Source organism: Scomber scombrus, chromosome 20, assembly GCF_963691925.1.
Source record: "Scomber scombrus chromosome 20, fScoSco1.1, whole genome shotgun sequence".
In the NCBI taxonomy this organism is placed as follows: Eukaryota; Metazoa; Chordata; class Actinopteri; order Scombriformes; family Scombridae; genus Scomber; species Scomber scombrus.
In genome coordinates this window covers 4,350,777-4,366,159 of record NC_084989.1, presented here as the reverse complement: position 1 = coordinate 4,366,159, position 15,383 = coordinate 4,350,777, and the positions used below count along the sequence as shown (strand labels likewise).

The window sequence follows — 15,383 nt, the reverse complement described above, 5'->3', positions numbered from 1 at the left end:
AGAGTGAGGAGATACCTAAAACATGCAGGGCAGTAGCTCTCCAGGAGCAGGGTTGGAGACCACTGCTCTAGAGCCAGTGTTTGGTTTGTCCATTCTGGTCTACTGTAGAAACATGGTGTCCTCTGCAGAAAGGGACCCACTCTGTATATAGATATAAAGGACTAATTTTAAGGTAATGAAAAAAATTCCTTTTTTCATGGGACTCTACACCAATTAAAACATATGTATGAATATTACATTCAATTTCTGCCAAATTAGTTCCATTAGATATCACTAAATTCTACACACTGGTCCTTTAAACTGACTGTTGCAGCGAATGTCAGCTAACACTTAATACTGCTGCTTAATAAACTTTACTGAATCAGTTTGCTAACCTCACAAACTTATGCTGCTGTTACACTAAATTTTTAGCATGTCACTGATAAACGTATGGGTTTTATCACAGAGGTAAAACAACAAGTAAACAGACTATAAATTGACCAGAGATGTCTTTTTTTCACTGCCTAGACCTTTTTCACAGCAGATCTACTGTATAGTGTTACTGCAGAGGAAGCACAGGTCTAACTATTAACATTAAATACAATTGTGTCCATTAAACTGTGCCAATAAGCCAGTGCACACAATGCCCTCGAAACTGGGAAATCTAAATGGAATGCAGCCAGTATCATGGTTATTAGTTGCACCTGTGATTTTCCTGTGTTACCTCTTACAACTGATTACTTGAGGACTCTCTCATCAGGTAATGTGTAGTTCTTTGAGTATATAAAAACATAAACTAAGATGCTAAAGAGCAGAGTCTGACTTCAAATAAAGTTATAGCCTATATGAGACTAGTAGTGTTCTGTTTATGTGTTATTTGCTCTTCCTGAGTTTGCTAAATTGGAAACAAAGACAGACACTGACCTCAAGTGGAGCCCATAGGAATGAAAAGCTACATTTTCTCCATATAGTCTAACACTTGTTATTTAACATTTAATCAAGTGTTATAGTATGCACCATAAGCCTACTGTGTTTTACATTTAATTCAACTCTTTTATTGTCCAATCAGTTCAGAGAATATTCACCAGGCCCATCATTTTGGCTCTTGAATAGTGTGCTAGCTGACAAAATCAGGACTCATTTTGCCAGAAACTGCAGATCAAAGTGGATTTAGATTAAAAGACACACGAATGTCATGTCATGTTGCATGCAGTCTCTGGCTAGATTTTGGCTGAGTACTGTGGGAATTTAGATGACCTTGTCTGACTCACTCCCATTAATACTGTTTGCAATTACAGATATAATCATTTCATGTTCATCTTAAATGATGAAATGGAACAAAAGAGCATTTTGAAACAACAATAAAAATGTTTTTAAAAATAATTAAAATAATCTAATAATGTAAATGCATTATTGAACTCAAATAAAGGGCCTATTCATATATAAGACTCATATATAATTATTTGAATACAGTAATGTCTTTTTGCAAATGAACTCAAAGCATGTTTCCTATTGTACCAGTTATAAAATAATGAATGAGGAAACATACATGGATGTAACCTGCTGCTCCACTGTTCAGTGTGTCGATGCTCTGACCTGCCGATGGGGGGCAGCAGCGCGCTTTTCAGCCTAAACGCTGTCTAACGTTAGCAGAAGAAGACGGTTACTGTGGTAACGTCAACATCATCTCGAGTTGATACTTTGTTTTATGTAAACTAATAGATTTGGTAGACATTCCAGTTAAATAAATTAAACAGCTGCATCAGCTTGACATTTTTTAGCCCTACACTGTCGACGAAAAAGTCCAAAAAGGAAGTTGAAGGTACGAAATCCTCTCTAGCTAGCAGCTACTCCGTGCTAACGAGCTAATGCTAACGCTAAGTTGCTCAATTGAGTTGAGAGTTGAGAGATAGTTGACGTGACAGTGTTTTCATAGACATAACTGCGGTATACTATTTATATGGCAAATGTTTTGGCAGCTGACTGTTAAAGGCTTCATCAAACATTTTCCCGATATGTGAAGCTGTGTGGTCATTAAACGTGTGGAAATTGTATCAACGGGTTCTAGTAGCTTTCATCCTTTAAAATCAGTGTTAGGTAGCAGTGAGCTAAGGAACCTCTTATGGTTAAGTAATAACAGTAAAACAAATGACATTGCATGAAATCACGTTGAATCAAACACGGATTTACCATGTTTGTAATCACTGGTGCAAGTCAACATTGTCTTTGGTAAATAAGGCAGCCTCAAATTAATAACACACATTTGGCATCATAGTGTAGCTGAGACAGCTTTCATGTCAAAGTGCATGCATAAGGTTAAAGTCATCTAAACACAAAGCTGTCATTTGTATGATAAGCACATAACAGTGCTCTTCTTTCTTCTCATAGACTACAATCCTACACTGACACCCCAGGGGTTTCTTGGGGCCCCTGCATAGATTTTTAAGTGAAGTGGTGCTCACTGTATGAGCTGGATCAGGTGTTTGTAGGCACAGACAGAAATGGAGATTGCTTCAGGGTTCAAACCAGCAAACCTCCAGTCACAAGGGAGCTTCAATTTCCTCTTGGCTGCTGTCACCAAGCAAACACACTTCCAAGCATTAAGCCATACATAGCAGTGCTTTTAGGTTGTATAAATTAGTGTCCACCCAGCAGCTCCAATTGTATTTGTCACTTGTGTCCAGGCATCATGGCGAGCCAGCGGCCTCCCTCCGGTATGGGCCGGCCTATGAGCCGCGGCGGATCTGTGGTTCCTGGGGCTGGAAGACCTCCAACAGCTGTCCGACCTCCTCCTACAGCCATACGTGTCGCAACTGGGGTAAGTCAACTGCAGTTTGGATGCATTTTAGTACTGAAATACAGTGCCTTCCCCAATCACTATACTCACTTTGCAACAGCATCAGCTTGGATAGCAGAAGTCGGAAAGCCAAAAAAAATCACAGTGCAAACAACACATATACACAGTACATTTACTGTGGTTGAATTAGTAGAAACTGTATTTGATGTGGTTTCATTCATTCATTTTGATACAGATGGTCCCAGGTACAGGTGGTCATCCTGGTATGAGGGGCGGTGTTCCCACCCCTGGAGTCCTGTCAGCACCAATCAAAGTGACTGACAGGCCTGTCACCCAGCAGGGTCTCAGTGGGATGAAGACTGGCATGAAAGGTACATTTGAAGATACATTATACCATTGTCACATGATATGAATGCCGACACAGAGATTTGACTTTAACATAAGACTCACTTGTCTCTCTCTCTCCCTCTTTTTCTTTCTTTTACCACCGTCTTTCTTCCATCCTCTAAAGGACCTCAGAGGCAGATTCTGGATAAGTCTTACTACTTGGGTCTTCTCAGGTAACGCACATCAGTCCTACTGCCTCTAAAATATTTTCCCATCCATATCTGGAGTTATGACAGAAGCTTATGCTTTATTTTATTTTTTATTTTTTATTATATTTATTTATTTTATATATTATTTACTAGACTACTTACATGTTTGAATTTGGAGACTTTAGTAGCTTAAATGTATGTTTTAAAGTCTATTCCATTTTCAACCTTCAGTTCATACCTTTTATATTGTATTATATATTACTATTGGTGTGGTTGTTCTGTCAGGAGTAAGATCAACGAGCTGACCACTGAGACCAGCAAACTGCACAAAGAGATTGACAACTACAACCAGGAGAACTCTGTCTATCTCTCCTATGAGAAGAGGTGGGTGCTTGTTCCACAAGTTAGTGCTGACAGTGTCTATTGTTTTGATTCTCTTGATGAAACATGAATAAAGAAAAAGATTTTTAAAAAATGCATTGCATAGCATAACAACTGAAACAAAATATCACAATTACCAACCCTGTGTTGTCTGGTGTTCTTCTGCAGAGCTGAAGGCCTGGCTGCAGAGATCAGGGATCTACAAGGCCAGCTTGCTGACTACAACATGGTAAACAGCTGTAAATATCACCTCACACTCTACCTAAACATTTAGACAAGTCTGATGATGCTCTGTCTGGAGATACAGTATTTATTTTCAGTGGCTGCTGAAAAAGTCATTTAAGTAAATTTCGACATCATAAACAGCACAAGCACCCAACAGATTTTTTTTTTTTTTTTGCATTTTAAATGTTTAGGTGATATAATCTCTGACAGCCTACAGTCAGTGTTAAATATATACAAATACTCAAATAACTACTACCACTGTAGTTAAATGGTTAACTGGCTATTACTGATTCAGTATACTCAGAGGTAACTAAACATTATTTGAAGTCCTGTTAACAGAAGGTGTGTTCATTGCATGGCTTACTGCATTACTGTGACTAAACACTGGAATGCTGTTGTTGATATGTTGCCTATTTGTTTAATTAATTTCTGGGTGTGTATTTGCATTCGTAGCTGGTGGACAAGCTCAACACCAACACAGACATGGATGAAATGATTAATGACTACAACAGTGTAAGTACAACATAAACAATAAAAAGTTGTTCATGTCAATAGACACTTGTGTATGTGAGCAAAACCTTCTGTGTGTGTTTAGACAAGCAATAGTAAAGTCTCATTTATCTCCAGTGCACTGTTTGCAGCAAATGATGTGATGTGAGGTCATGTGTTCTTCTGTCTCTGGACCTTTTTGTAGAACTGAAGGATTACATCCCTGTTTACACTGTGAGCACCTGGTCACAATTTATGCCACAGTTTACACACTAGTCTGTGAGACCAAGTAGTAAATGGTAATGGTAAATAGACTGTACTTGTATAGCACTTCTCTGGCCATTTTGACCACTCAAAGCACTTTCATACTACATGCCACATTTATACACTGGTATAGCATTAGTGCTTCTCAAAGTGCTGCAATCTGTTGTGACTTTTTTCCACACTATTGTTGACATTTCTTAACATGTGTAATTCAATGTGTGTTAAATAAGTGTCAAATACTTTTAGGTCTTCAAAATATATATTATATATGATATATTCTTTGTCATTATTAAGAATTCAGAGTCTGATGTGTGTGACTCCATTCACATCAGTATATAAGAAAATAAGCAAAGAGTGCACCTAGTATGTCATTTTTGAGCAATTTAATATAAAAATATGTGATAGCAGGAATGTCTTTCAGTACGTTGAATTTATGTGTTGTAAATAATGCTCTGATTGTTGCTTTCTGTACCAATTATAACGTAAATGTCCTCACACTCCTTCTTTTTCTTACTACCAGTTGAAAGCCCAGAATGACAGTGAGGCTGAAAGCATTGATAGCATCTTCACTGAGAGGAGAGAGTAAGTACATGGTCGAGGTTTTGTGCATTCTCTCCCAAATAGATTCATGCCAAGAAATGATGTTATGTTTACTTATGTTGTCTTTTCTCAAAATGTATTGGAATTACTTGGATTTTAATGAATATAGGAAATTATGAGAAAAAAAAACCATGCATTTGTATAAATATAAGATTTAAATGACAGTAGCATGGCCAGTGGTCAAGGAAGAACTGCTGAATTGACATTATTTCAAAGTCATGTTTATGAACTTTAATTGCATTTTTGGAGAACAACTGTAATTTGAATGTGCTCCATCAGGTGAGTTACACATTCACACAACACTTTAATTGTTTTTTAAAATTTTAATTCAACTTTTTAGAATGATAAATACCTTTTTATGAATGCGGTAAACATTATAATGCACAAAATGAATGCAGCAGAAGATTGAGTCCCTGGTTTTTGTAGCTAACGTCAGGGACAAGTAGCTAAATAAAAAGCCAAGTGAATGATACTGCACAGTCAAACTCAACAAACATCAAAAATAATAAAACTAATGCAGATATTAATGTTTTAGCGTCTGATAAACTTTCAGACTCTTGGATCTGTCACTCAAACTGAATTTCCTGGAAAGTATTTCATGTGTTGCAGCTACCTGAAACAATCCAGGACAACCTCTTGTATTGTTTTAATGTAAGATGTTTCCAGTCTGAGCACTCATTCAACACACAATCACTCATTCTAGATCACATCTTTATCCCTTTCACCTGAAGAGCTCACAGAAGCTCTTGTGTTACTTTGCACTTTGCCCGTCTTACTTTGCACTTTGGAGTTAGTTACCGTGCCATCCGGCTCTCCAAACTAGTGCCAGAAAACATCCTGGGTGATAATTAGGTTTTTACTTCATATTTGTGGCACTGATTTGATGCTTCGGAGTAACACCAATCAGAATCAGGACAAATAGTTGACATAACTTGAATTTCTAGATCATTAAACATTACAATAAATTACAACACGATTAGTTCCTTCTGAGGAAATGCAAATTGTACACATTCCATCTAGAAGATACATTATAATCTTATGTTAGGCTCTGTAGTACAATATAACTACCCCTCCCCCCCACCAATGTGCACTTCGTTTTTTTAGATTTTATCCCCACTTGTTGTCACTGTGAAGCTGTTTCGTGCTTCTTCATGTTCCAGCTCAAATCCCCTCGCCTCCACCGTTCCGTCAATCTTGTTTCCTGAAGTACGGATCCTCATAGTACCCATCCTCGTCCTCATTCCCCTCCATTCGCCGCCTGTTGTTTTGCCCGAAGGTGAACGTCTGATGGTTCAAGTGTGCGCCCGTCTCTGAGAAGATGGTCGACACAACGTTCTCCCCGTCGTCGTCTTCTACGTTTAGTCGCTGATGCCGGTAGTTGTGGAGGAGCTTGTACCAGGAAGGCCCTTTGATGGCGCCCACGATCAGCATGCAGACGCACAGCGCCAAGGCTGCGACACCCGCTGCGAACTTCCATGAGTTACCGAACACGGGTTTATCGTCTGGGTGGACAGAGACACCTGTCCGTTAAGTTAGATTTTATTCAGACATCCACATATCTAATAGAAAGACTCCTACCTGTGACGATGCTGTTCTCGCTTGCAGTCAGCGCAGGTTTCGCCAGAGTGGTGGTTTTTATAGCTGAGTTTTTTTGTGGGTTTGTGGTGGAGGACGGTGCTGGTGATGGATAACACTCAGCTGTAGCCTCTAAAAGATCCTTTCCAATCAGCTCCTTTGGTGAAGCACATGTGTTACGTGGTCCTGCTGTAGAGCCAGACAGGACATCGTACTTCAGTTGATGGAATAAATGAGTATTCACTTAGTTGAGTAGATCAAATGATTGAACTAAGTGTCTATGTCTTGATGTGGTCTTGAGGTTTTTGTAGGAATTTATCTACACAGGCAGAGACATAACATTTTGAATGTAAATCAGCAAAGTTAAGTGTTTGGTTCCTTCTGAGTCCAAATTTCCTACCACCTACGCCAGAAATGTAAGAATATTGTAAATAATAGATACCTCTGGAAGTCAACTTGAGACCATGAGACCAGCTGTGTATATCTCATATAATAAAGCTGAGTTTTTAACAGTTGTGTTTCAAAAAGGTCCCAGAATGATTTCAATGAGCATACTAGTTTGGCTCTTTTGTAACACTGCTTCTTATAATAGAAAGTGAAGAGAAAATGTACCGTTGATACTTTTCAATCTATATTTGTACCCGCTCAAAATGTAATAATGAGGATAAACATAAACAGGTAGAATTCTACACTAGCATAGATATTAACACTAAACTTTAAAATGAATAAATCATTTATTACCAATGGTAACCCCTGCTGCTTTGATATCTTTAATGCTGCTCAGCAGTGGAGAGGAACAGTTCCAGGGGTTTCCTTGTAGGTTCAGTACCTGATGGGACCAGATTAGATGAGGTTACAGGGCCGATAACACAGCTAAATGACAAAATTGACACAAATCTACAATAATACCAATGTACCAATGTTTAGCCATTTAACCCTCCTGTTGTCCTCAAGTCAGTTTTGACCCAGGAGGACAACAAACGTGAACTCAAAAGAGAGGTTTCTTGAAATGAGGCCTAATTACCATAACCCCCCCCTAAAAAAAGAGAAATAAATGTGTAAAGCCTGTGGTAATAAGTTGGAATGAAGTTGGCTATAAAGGTCTAACACAGAATTGGGTAATAATGTATACCTTATGTTGTATAAACAGTCAAACCAAACTAGGTCAGTTTTGACCCAGGAGGATAAAGGTTGCATAGTCGACGGGAAGACAAGAAGAGGGATAAATCATAGTAAAGTGTTTTGTTTTAAACATAGGCATTATGAATAAAATGAAATCACTGCACATTATGGTGAATCCTCTAGAATATACTCAGCGATTTTGGATTTTACCTTTAGACGATTTAACCCTTTGAATAGCTGTGAACAAAGGCTTGTCAGCTTGTTGTCAGACAGATCCAGCTCTGTGAGGTCATCTAGACCAGAGAAAGACTCAAGATCCAGGCTGCAATAACACCCAGTGATAGATGAAGTCATTAATTATTATATTAGTAGTATAAGTACTGTTGTTTTTACATACAAATATTTACCTGCTGATATTGTTTCTGGACAGAGAAAGCACGCTGAGCTGTGGTAAAACAGAGAAGTACTTGGCTGGTATATTGGTTACCAGGTTACCATCCAGGTGGAGTTCTACCAGTTTGGAATAGTTAGCCAGGGCTTGTCTGTCAGTCTCATTCAGAGTAATCTGGTTCTCCTCAATCACCAGTTTAGTAACAGAGGAATTGTTGCAACCCTGAGGAATGACTTGTAGATGCTTGTTGGTTAAGTTCTTTACCTGCTGGGGGATGGACAGATATTACTCATAAAACTCAGTATGATCAAAGTTATAATAGATGATCAAACTGTATTTGAGTGAGATGAAACTTCTATTAATAATAAGATTCACAGCTAAAAAAAAAAAAAGATGAGATTTTCCTACCAGTTCATCCTCTTTCACAGGCTCAGCATTGTTTGCCAGTATATTCATTGCTCCCACAGCAATCAGCCACAGCAGTAGATATTGCCAGCACCCCCCCATCATCCTTCCTTGAAAGAAGACACGTGGAAAAACACAAAGTAACCTAATATAGACAATATACTCCTGTTTTACCTGGCATGCAGAGTAGATCAGTCTGCCTTTCTCACACTTTTAGCTCTGACTAGCACCTAGTAACTTTGTCACTGAACTGTAAGTGTGCACTCGCAGGATGTTGATACAAAAACTTTCTGCACCATCACTCTGAGTTGAGCATGATGGGCAAACATAGACTTGTTACACCACAGTTTCCTGTGTTTACACGTATTGCCTCACTGGTTACACCTCATGGCACAATATGCAGTTGCGTGCTCTCAAGTAATCAGATTATTGCAAAATCATAACTCTTGTCCATCTTTAATATTACTCTTTATAAATGCCATTTCTCATCTTTTTACGGTACAACAAACCATACAACAACTTGTATCTAACAACTAATACTGCAAGAAGTGAGATTAGATTAAGATGATCTCATTTTCTCAGAATATACTGACCCTTTGATCTGGAAGACTACCTCACATCCTCCTTTTCAACATGAAACTTTCCAAGAAACTTGGATAATCAGGAAGGGATCATGTCAACACCTTGATATAGGCAACAATTAGGAAAAAAACTACGCCTAGACCTATTATTTCTATGCTTGAATACTTGGCTTATAACACTGATTCTGATGAGAAGAACCAAGATCCACAAAACAAAACAAGTGAAAAGAATATATATTTAAAAAAAAAGCAGAACATTAGATGGTCTCTTTTTTTCTATTTTCTTTTGTAGAGAACAAGCTCTTTAAAGTTCCTGACAGTGGATTTCACGGAAGACCATGTACTGTACACCTGCTGCTCTCATGAACCCATATAGATATGTGTCAGCTGAATGACCTTTAACCTTACAGTACACCATCTTCCGGTGTCGCGACTGTTTGTTGCTTATTATATCGGTGATATCGGTATTTAACCTTATTTTTTGATGTTCTACATTACGTTACCGAATAATAAATAAAGACACGTACCTGTTCTTCTACGAGCAGCGAGACTAACTCAGTTCAACTGTCGCGTCGGAGCAGCCAGCGCAGCAAAAGACCTTTGTTCCTTGTTGTAAAATCTGACGGCTCACACGCACGCTTTCTGCTAGCTAAACATTTATGGTTAACATTTATGATTTATGACGACATAAGAAGGGAGGACTGTAGGATAGAAGGTTATAAAAGAAAAGGAAATAGGATAAGGTAGGTAGGTGAGAAACCTGGGAGAAAAGGCAGGATTAAAGAAGATAGATGGGGGGAAAGGAAATGACAAAGAATAAAGGAGATGGAATGAAGGACAGCAGTAAGCAAAGCTGGTTCTTTGCTGTCCTTTATCCGGTCCATCTTGCAGGGTTAGATTGCAACCTTAACCCTAACCCTGCTTCATGCCCCTGATACACCATATACTAGTTTTTTCTAACCCCAACCATAACCCTAACCCGCTAACCCTAACTTCATATACAACTAACTGTCTATCATAACTATCCATCCTATGTTTTAATATAACCCCGGACCTTATCCCCTGTCTAGGTCACCATTGACTCTAGACATGTCTCCTTTTTCCAGTTAATAAATGACAATAAGAAAGAAAGAAACCACCAAGAAACAAAATCATTTCTCCTCACCCTGTTGTGTTTTCCCTCTCCAGGCGAGAAGAAGCTATCAGGGCGATAGAAGAGGAGATAAGGAGGGAAAGACGTGTCGCTGACGAGGTTGTCCAGGCCATGCCAGCCGCAAAGCAAGAGAAGTATTTCACCATGACAACAACCAATGAGGAGCTGCTACAGGTATTAATGTAGTTGTACACTCATATTGTCAGTTCTACTCTTATCCAAATATTACTCAAATATTAGTACTGTAATTTGACATGTTGGAGAAGGATATGCTCATACTTAACGTTAACCTGCTGCCATGTTTGCCACCATGCACAATACGTTTATATCCTTTTCTCCATCTTCTCCTTGTTTCTTGTTTCCCAGGAGCTAACTGTTCTCCAGGAGGAGCTGGACATCCTGACGACCAGGAAGGAGGACTACGAAGCAGTGAGTCAGCTCAACAAAGAGAGGAAATAGAAGGAAAGAAAGATGTGATGTGTGGGGAGAGTTAGGAAGGAAATATAGTCTAGAAAGTGAAGTAAATGCATATTGATTTTTGTGACATCTGGCAGCAGTAGTGTCAGTAGTTGTGTCTGTGTGCAGGAACTCTCCCACTCGCAGATAAAGCAGGGGGTGGTTCGGCTTCACGACACTTTGTCGGTGCTGGAGGCGAAGCGGGACACCATGGAGGCAGAGCACAAGAGCCTGGGCTCCCCCAGCGAGGAGAGAGAGAAATTACTGAAACAGGTTTGTTTCATTGAATATCAAGCATACAAATCATATGTGTAAATAAAGTTGCATTAGACTTTATTTACATTACATAATTAACAGTTCTATATGTAATTTAAAAAAATGAAATTGAATGTAATGTGGAAATGGTTTACAGATGTTAAAATCATACGAGACAAGATCTGTTTGATAAGTATGTTAAGTATCTTAACCTCTTTAAACTCAATCACCTCGTAGTAAAATCGAGTAAAACATTAAACCAAATTAAAGTTTACATGACATAGTCACCAAAATGACAGTAAAATACATTGAGTATAATGTGGTTTATGAGTGCAAGATCAGCACACTAATAAACCACAGTAAACTAAATCACAGCAGATTAAATGTGTGTTTCACAAAGGCCTCTGTAAAAAGGCAGTGAGAGAATGAACATGACTTCATACATTTAAAGTGAGTAAAACATAGATGCTGTTGTTTTTTGTTTTCCAGGTAAAAGAAGACAACCAGGAGATTGCCAGCATGGAGAGACAGTACGTGTTGATATTAACCACAAAATGCTTTTGTTGTAACTTCATAATTCATTATCTATATTGTCAGGAACACTGGTCAGATGCTGAACTCTATAACACACAGCTTCATCATTTAGGAAAATCACCTCAAAACCAGTAGACTCACGATCTCAAATCAAATCAGAGGTCATTTTTTGATTCCATTTTAGATCCATATTTTAGTGATCTCTGTACTGGACTGTAGAATCTCTGAGTAGAAGTTCTCAAAATGTCTTGATAGCTGGTAGTTTCAGGTATCGTGAACTGATCCATTTGGAGGAACAAAAAACACTTGAAAGTGCAAAACAAGAAACACTGATACTCACATTGTGACCTTTGACCTCTGCTTGTAAATTAAATATGTGTTTGTGTGTGTGTGTGTAGGCTCACAGAGATCAAGGAGAGGACCACACAAATCACTGAGGACATCCGACAGATGGAGCAGGACTCAGAGGAACTCCAGGGTAACACACTTTATGACTGCCGTCAACTTTCTCCAAAGACTCTTTAGTTTAGTTTTATAAAACAGTGAAAAGCAGCAAATATCCACATCATATTAATTCTATTAATATGATAGAATTAATAATTACTTTACAGTTCCTGATCATACTAAATGTTGTTAATTCATTTTCTGTCAGACTATTTTTTTTAAAGATTTGAATGTGTCTTTACTTTGACATATTACCAAACTCCATAGGAATTGTGCCTTCAGATAAAATATATATTTAACATAATAGGATTTCTTTGTAAGCTAATAGTCCCTTGTGTCTCTATAAGGGGAGAGTCAACAGAAATACAAGGAGCTGAAGAAGAAAGACGACGAAATGGAACGTGAGTACCAAATCTTTTTCTATCACTATTGTAACAAAGTGCTTTATTTATTTATTTATTTCACCACTAGATGGTGCTAAAGCCAACTTTTTCCCCCTACTTTGCAAACACCATGATGGCTTTAATATAATATATTAATGATAATAATATATATACACATGTGGTATTAAGTGGCCCTCCTTTCTTTTGTTTTTTCAGGTTACTTGGACTCATATGAGGAGAATAAAGCTCAGGAGCAGGAGAAGATGACCCAGAGCCAAGAGGACATCGTCTCCCTGCTGGACCACTGCAGCAGGGTGAGGAGGAGGAGGAGGAGGAGGAGGAAGAGGAGGGAGGGAAGGGGGAATTGAGGAATGTAAATGTTACAGAAATGGAGAGAGAAAATAATAGAATGGTGAAGTAGAGTAAGTGTGTGTGTGTGTCTGTATGTAGAACATGCTGCGGCTACGACAGGTGGACACAGTGACAGCCAGCGAGCTGAGGGACATGCAGGAGGTGCTGGTCAGCAAGGAGACAGAAGTGGTCCATTCAGAGAACACAGCCAGAGGACTGACGACCGGTCAGTGACACACAAGACACGCCACAGCAAATGATTATTACTATGAAAAACCCAACAGCTAACTGTAGCTCACTGTCTGTTCCAGAGTCCCAGCGGCTGCAGCAGGACCTGGAGAAGGTGCAGCAGCTGGAGGGGAAGATCTCAGGGGAGCTGAGCACCCTGAAGGAGCACGTCAGCACCATGGAGTCTGAGCTGCACAACTACAGAGACCTGGACACCCTGAGACACGAAGCAGAGGACAAGAAGACTGTAAGAGGCTGTAGAATCCACTTACATCAACATATAAAGACAGATATTATATAACAACCCCATCAGCTAACAGATTACCTGAAACTACATGATCCACCACTGTGGTCTCCCACTCTGCTACTGGAGAGCTACTGTCCTGCATGTTTAAGGTATCTCTCCACTCTTAACACACTTAATTCTAATAATGATCTCATTATCAAGCCCTTGACAAGCTTCAGTTGCTTGATAATGAGTTAATTATTAGAATCATGTGTGTTAGAGTGAGGAGATACCTAAAACATGCAGGGCAGTAGCTCTCCAGGAGCAGGGTTGGAGACCACTGCTCCAAGCTAAACTAATGTACGTTCTTATGTTGCAGAGACTGCAGGAGGATCGTGTATCGCTGACTCTGCGCCGGGATTCATTCAGACAGCTGTTAGAGGAGATGAACCAGAAACACGAAGCTCTGAAGACCAAACTGCAAGAAAACGAGACTCATTCTCAGGTTAGTGTGTGACACATGTAGACACTAATGTGAACATGTTCACTGGATGAATTAAGTTACTGTTAGTTGTCATGTCTTCCTGAGGTGACTTGCACGGATCAGCACTCTCAACACATCAACAACTATTACAGAGCAAACCGTGACACATTGTGACACATCATTTCCTAATTTGAACACAAAAATCATTCAGTGACTACAGCTTTTACATTTCCTGAATACATTTCTCACTCAAACACAGACAAGCAACACAATTCTGTGCATCTGCAGCACATTTTACACATATACATCCTCACTTCAAAACATGTACTGTACTTATCTGCTAAATCATAACCACACTGAGATACATCTGTATTCAACCAAACCTCCCACCACAAAACCACAGTCAGAAATAAAACCCACTGAAAGTTTTGCATTTCTATGACTTGTTCTTGTAAGACAGTGGTTTTCAAATATATTTTTACCTCAAGGAACCCTAAACTGACACAAATTAGACCACAGGCCCCCATTTGATAAGATTTGTTCAAGGATACCCCATCTAATAAGATTTTTGACCAGAATTAGTCAATCATTCTGTTATTGTTACTGCTGGATGGAATTATAGTGAAAATAAATGATTCCCTTTTCCCGACTCCACTTTGAGAACCACTCCCTTAGCATACACTGTAATATGTTCTACAGAGAGCTGTAACACACACACTTCTAACACTATCAAACACTAAAAGCAACATGTACACAATAAAAAAAGTGTTGTAACTTCAGACTGCCATCATGTGCTGCCTGTTAATGCGACTGATCTGTTGTGTTCCAGCTGGTTAACCTGGAGAGGAAATGGCAACACTTGGAACAGAACAACTTTGTAATGAAAGAGTGTATCCTTCTAAACTCTGATGACACACAGTGATACATGTGAGTAGTTTCTTTTTTTTTTTTTTACACCTGTGTCGTTTCCTCAACCGCAGCCTCAGTCATCGCCTCGAAATCTCAGGAGAGCGACTTCGCCTCTGTCGCCAAGAACGTCTCCCAACAGGTGGCCGAGTACAACAAGATCCTCATCGACTTCCTGCAAAACAACAGGAGTTAACCACACCTACACACACACTCTATTTAATACACCTGCAGCCTGATTTGCTGAATCTTTTATTATATCATAACTCCACCAAATTCAACCTTTTCTCAAACTGTGAGTTTTGGAAGTTAAACATTCAGTTTACAGCAATTGTGCAGTTTGTGAAAGTGGCTTGTTTCATTCTGTCCTTTTTAAAATTTCCCCTAATGTTTCAGTTTAGGCAAAGTTTCTATTTATCTACTATATTTTGTATTTAATCTAACAGGAGATTCTGCTGCAGTATACAACAATAGATTTCTGTACAAGTGTGAATGTATCTATAAAGTACATAAATCATTATAATTAAGAGATTTGGAGAAAATGTTTTATATCATATGCAACAAATATAGCCAGTGTAAAGCTAACTTCTTTTAAAGCTGATCTGCAAATCTAAATTT

General features: G+C 38.8%; 1 protein-coding gene across 1 annotated transcript; it reads left to right on the top strand.

The window, feature by feature from the left end:
* Positions 1–1,753: 1,753 nt before the first annotated feature.
* Positions 1,754–15,118, top strand: ift74 (intraflagellar transport 74). Its single transcript, XM_062441895.1, has 20 exons — positions 1,754–1,801; positions 2,664–2,797; positions 3,012–3,147; positions 3,288–3,336; positions 3,598–3,696; positions 3,862–3,922; positions 4,372–4,431; positions 5,192–5,253; positions 10,534–10,672; positions 10,865–10,927; positions 11,084–11,227; positions 11,699–11,739; positions 12,142–12,221; positions 12,535–12,588; positions 12,787–12,884; positions 13,021–13,147; positions 13,233–13,396; positions 13,755–13,880; positions 14,689–14,749; positions 14,846–15,118. The coding sequence occupies exons 2-20, from the start codon at positions 2,669–2,671 to the stop codon at positions 14,959–14,961; spliced, it is 1,809 nt and encodes a 602-aa protein (XP_062297879.1). The 5' UTR covers positions 1,754–1,801; positions 2,664–2,668; the 3' UTR covers positions 14,962–15,118.
* Positions 15,119–15,383: the final 265 nt, after the last annotated feature.